Source organism: Sitodiplosis mosellana, unplaced genomic scaffold (genome assembly GCF_009176505.1).
Source record: "Sitodiplosis mosellana isolate CC-2019 unplaced genomic scaffold, AAFC_SMos_1.0 Smas_scaffold_5149, whole genome shotgun sequence".
NCBI classification, from domain to species: Eukaryota; Metazoa; Arthropoda; class Insecta; order Diptera; family Cecidomyiidae; genus Sitodiplosis; species Sitodiplosis mosellana.
In genome coordinates this window covers 492-4123 of record NW_022600391.1, presented here as the reverse complement: position 1 = coordinate 4123, position 3632 = coordinate 492, and the positions used below count along the sequence as shown (strand labels likewise).

At 41.2% G+C, this 3632-nt stretch overlaps 2 protein-coding genes across 2 annotated transcripts; both read left to right on the top strand.

The window, feature by feature from the left end:
• The first annotated feature begins 426 nt into the window (after positions 1-426).
• LOC129572515 (uncharacterized) lies at positions 427-2454 on the top strand. Its single transcript, XM_055452479.1, has one exon. The coding sequence runs from the start codon at positions 427-429 to the stop codon at positions 2452-2454; it is 2028 nt and encodes a 675-aa protein (XP_055308454.1).
• A 93-nt stretch (positions 2455-2547) lies between these two features.
• Positions 2548-2973, top strand: LOC129572516 (uncharacterized). The gene has a single exon (XM_055452480.1). It carries the CDS (start codon positions 2548-2550, stop codon positions 2971-2973), a length of 426 nt encoding a protein of 141 aa, XP_055308455.1.
• The last annotated feature ends 659 nt before the right edge of the window (positions 2974-3632 follow it).

The window sequence follows — 3632 nt, the reverse complement described above, 5'->3', positions numbered from 1 at the left end:
CACAAACGCGATGAAGATGGACGCTATGTGGTTATGCTACCATTCAAAGGGGGTTCGGAAAAACCTGATCTTGGAGACTCGAGAAGAGCTGCACTTGCGTCATTGTTCTCTTTCGAACGCCGTTGTATAAATAATACAGAATTGAAAATCCAATATTGCGATTTTATGAACGAATATATTATTTCCGGTCACATGCGTGAGGTAGTACATTATCACCCAGACGCCCATTACTTACCACACCATTGTGTGTTCAAGGATAGTACTACTACAAAATTGAGAGTAGTCTTTAACGCATCTCAAAAAACGTCAAATAAGAAAAGTTAAAACGATCAATTTCCAATTGGTGCCATTGATCAAAATGATCTGACCACAATAATTCTCCGTTGGCGTCGCCATAAAATTGCCTTCACGGCCGACGTAGAAAAAATGTACAGACAAATTCGCGTCGATGAATCTCAAACTCACCTTCAAAGAATTTTGTGGAGAGAATCACCGGATCAACCAATCAAAGAATTTGAACTCAGCACCGTAACATACGGTACTGCAGTTGCACCATTTTTGGCAACACGCACATTAAAGCAACTCTCGATCGACGGTTCTAATGAATTTCCAATAGCGTCTCCTGTACTAAGGGAGGACTGCTACATGGATGATGTGTTATCCGGCGCAGACAGCGTCGAAGAAGCAGCAATGCTATCCGAGCAATTGACCGATTTAATGAAATCTGGTCAATTTCGTCTGCGAAAGTGGTCCAGCAATTCATATGAATTATTGAATCGTATTCCGAAAGAAGAGCGGGAAATAAATTCCATTAACGGTATAACGAAAACGCTTGGTATTTGTTGGTCGACAGACACCGACGAGCTCGCAATCAACGTATCGTTAGATTTGGATGCTGTACCTCGCACTAAACGACAGCTCACGTCTGAAATTGCCTCGCTCTATGACACGTTGGGCTATATTTGCCCAGTGGTGATCATGGGCAAACAAATCTTGCAAAAAATATGGCGTCACGAAAGCAAAATCGAGTGGGACGATAGCATTCCACAAGAGTTTGTTGACGAGTGGCAAAAAGTTAAAGCAGAAATAAAATTCATCGCCGATTTGCGAATTCCACGCTGGGTGAATTGTAGTCGGTCAGACACCATCGAAATGCATGGATTTTCCGATGCAGCCGAGGCCGGATATGCAGCGGCAATTTATATTGTCAATCGTACACGGTACACAGCGCATTTGTTGGTTGCAAATGCCCGTGTATCTCCAATAAAAGAAGACAAAAACAATGAAAATGTTACAATTCCGCGTCTTGAACTTTGTGGTGCACTACTCTTGGCACAAATGACGGAAAAAATGATTAAAATTTTGGACATCAACTTCAGTCGAATCTGCTTGTGGTCCGATTCGAGAATCGTTCTCGATTGGATCCACGCCAATCCAAAGAGATATAAAACATTTATTGGGTCAAGAATTGCAAAAATCAATAAGCTCGTTGAAAAAGATTGGTGGTCACATGTACGTTCCGAGGACAATGCGGCTGATTGTGCATCGCGTGGAATCTCACCTGCGGAATTAAGCACACACTCATTGTGGTGGAACGGTCCGAGTTTTCTTGTGAATGCGGCTCTGGAACCACCGCGATATAAACCAAAACTCGAATTGCCAGTTCTCGAGGCTGCTGTTAATGTGTCCAAATTGGATGAAAAAGAAAAATTTACGCTGCCCGAGTCATCAACATATGAAAAATTGAAACGAGTAATTGCTCTTTGTCAACGTTTCTCGTTCAATAGCAAACCCAAAAATAAAAACAAACGCACTGGCATATTAACTGCTGACGAGCTCGAATATGCTGAAGCGGCAATTATAAAAAATGTGCAACAAGAAAGTTTCGCCGAGGAAATCAAAATGTTATGCACAAAAGGTGAACTCAAAAATACTAGCGCATTGTTGAAACTGTCACCATTTTTGGACAGCAAACAAGTATTGCGAGTTGGCGGTCGCTTGAAAAACGCTGACCTACCCTACGAAGCGATACATCAAATGCTATTGCCATCGAAACATGCTGTAACAGCATTAATAATAAAAAACGTACACTTGAACTGTTTACATGGTGCACCTAAGCTAACTGAAGCAGTATTGCGACAAAAATTCTGGGTGCTAAATAGCCAACGCACAATCAAAGCGATAATCCACAAGTGTGTTGATTGTTTTAAAGCCGCACCAAAAACAATGCATCAATTTATGGCTGACTTGCCAGAAAAACGTGTAAATATTTCCGAAAAACCATTCATTAACACAGCTGTCGATTACACTGGTGCGATTCAAGTCAAATTGATGAACGGTCGTGCGTACAAAACAAAGAAGGCATACATTGCTATCTTTGTATGCATGTCAACGAAGGCGATTCATGTCGAAGTAGTCACGGACATGACTGCTGAAGCATTTATTGCCGCGTAACGTCGCTTTGTCTCTAGACGTGGTATAGTGAAAAATCTTTACAGCGACAACGGTACAAACTTTGTTAAATCAAATAAAATCTTGTGCGAAAATATGAATGATCTTGAGGACAAATACGACGAGGCGGTTTGCAAAGAGTTGGCAAAAAGCGGCACGAAATGGCATTTCTCGCCTCCGGGTGCTCCTCATATGAATGGTTTAGCAGAATCAGCTGTTAAATCCGTCAAATTACATTTGAAGCGAACAATTGCTGATAACAAACTTACGTTTGAGGAGTTAAGAACGTTATTGGCGCAAATTGAGGCATGTGTTAATTCACGACCACTTTGCCCACTTTCATCCGATCCGAACGATCTGATGGCGCTCACGCCGGCTCATTTTCTCGTTGGCCAATCTTTAATTTCACCTCCAGAAGAATGTCATATTGAAGCCAAAGCGACCTGGCTTAACAGATGGCAAAGAGTCCAACAATTAATGCAATACTTCTGGAAACGCTGGCAGTCCGAATATTTGAACTAGTTACAAACAAGAACGAAGTGGTACAAAGAGAAAAACGCTCCAGAATTGGATGATCTGGTATTAATTCGCGATGAAAATTTACCACCGACTCAGTGGCAAATGGGCCGAGTGATAAAAACACACCCAGGCGATGACGGATTGACAAGAGTGGTTTCACTAAAAACCAATGGTGGAATCACGAAACGACCACTAGCTAAATTATGTGCATTTCCAAAAGAAGAAGACACCACGGTTGATGTAACAACTAATGTAAAAGCAAACATCACGCGGATTTATCGTCGTAAAACGAAAATTGGTTCGAACATTTTACCAATAATCACTGCTATTTTGGCTGTGTTTGTTACTTGTTCACACCAAAGCCCACTGTCATCACAACCGTTTGCTGTGACTCATTTCGATTCCGCGCCTGGTTTTTATTTTGAGAAATCGCACGATGTGTCCATGACTTACAAAGATTGGAACGTTCTTGTCCACTTGAATTTGAATAAATTCCAGTCTGAATTTAACTCAATACGCACAAATCTTACAACGGTCAAGGAAATTTGTTATCGAAAAGCACCATTGAATAGTGGCTGCAGAAATGTAATAGCTCATCTGAACTCAAAAATAAAATTTCTGGAAGCAAAAAATTCACTCATCTTCGACAACAAAAGAGCAAA

Bases quoted from the DNA above. Each gene is read 5' to 3' on its own strand.
- LOC129572515 (XM_055452479.1), top strand. From the start codon at position 427: ATGTACAGACAAATTCGCGTCGATGAATCTCAAACTCACCTTCAAAGA.
- LOC129572516 (XM_055452480.1), top strand. From the start codon at position 2,548: ATGAATGATCTTGAGGACAAATACGACGAGGCGGTTTGCAAAGAGTTG.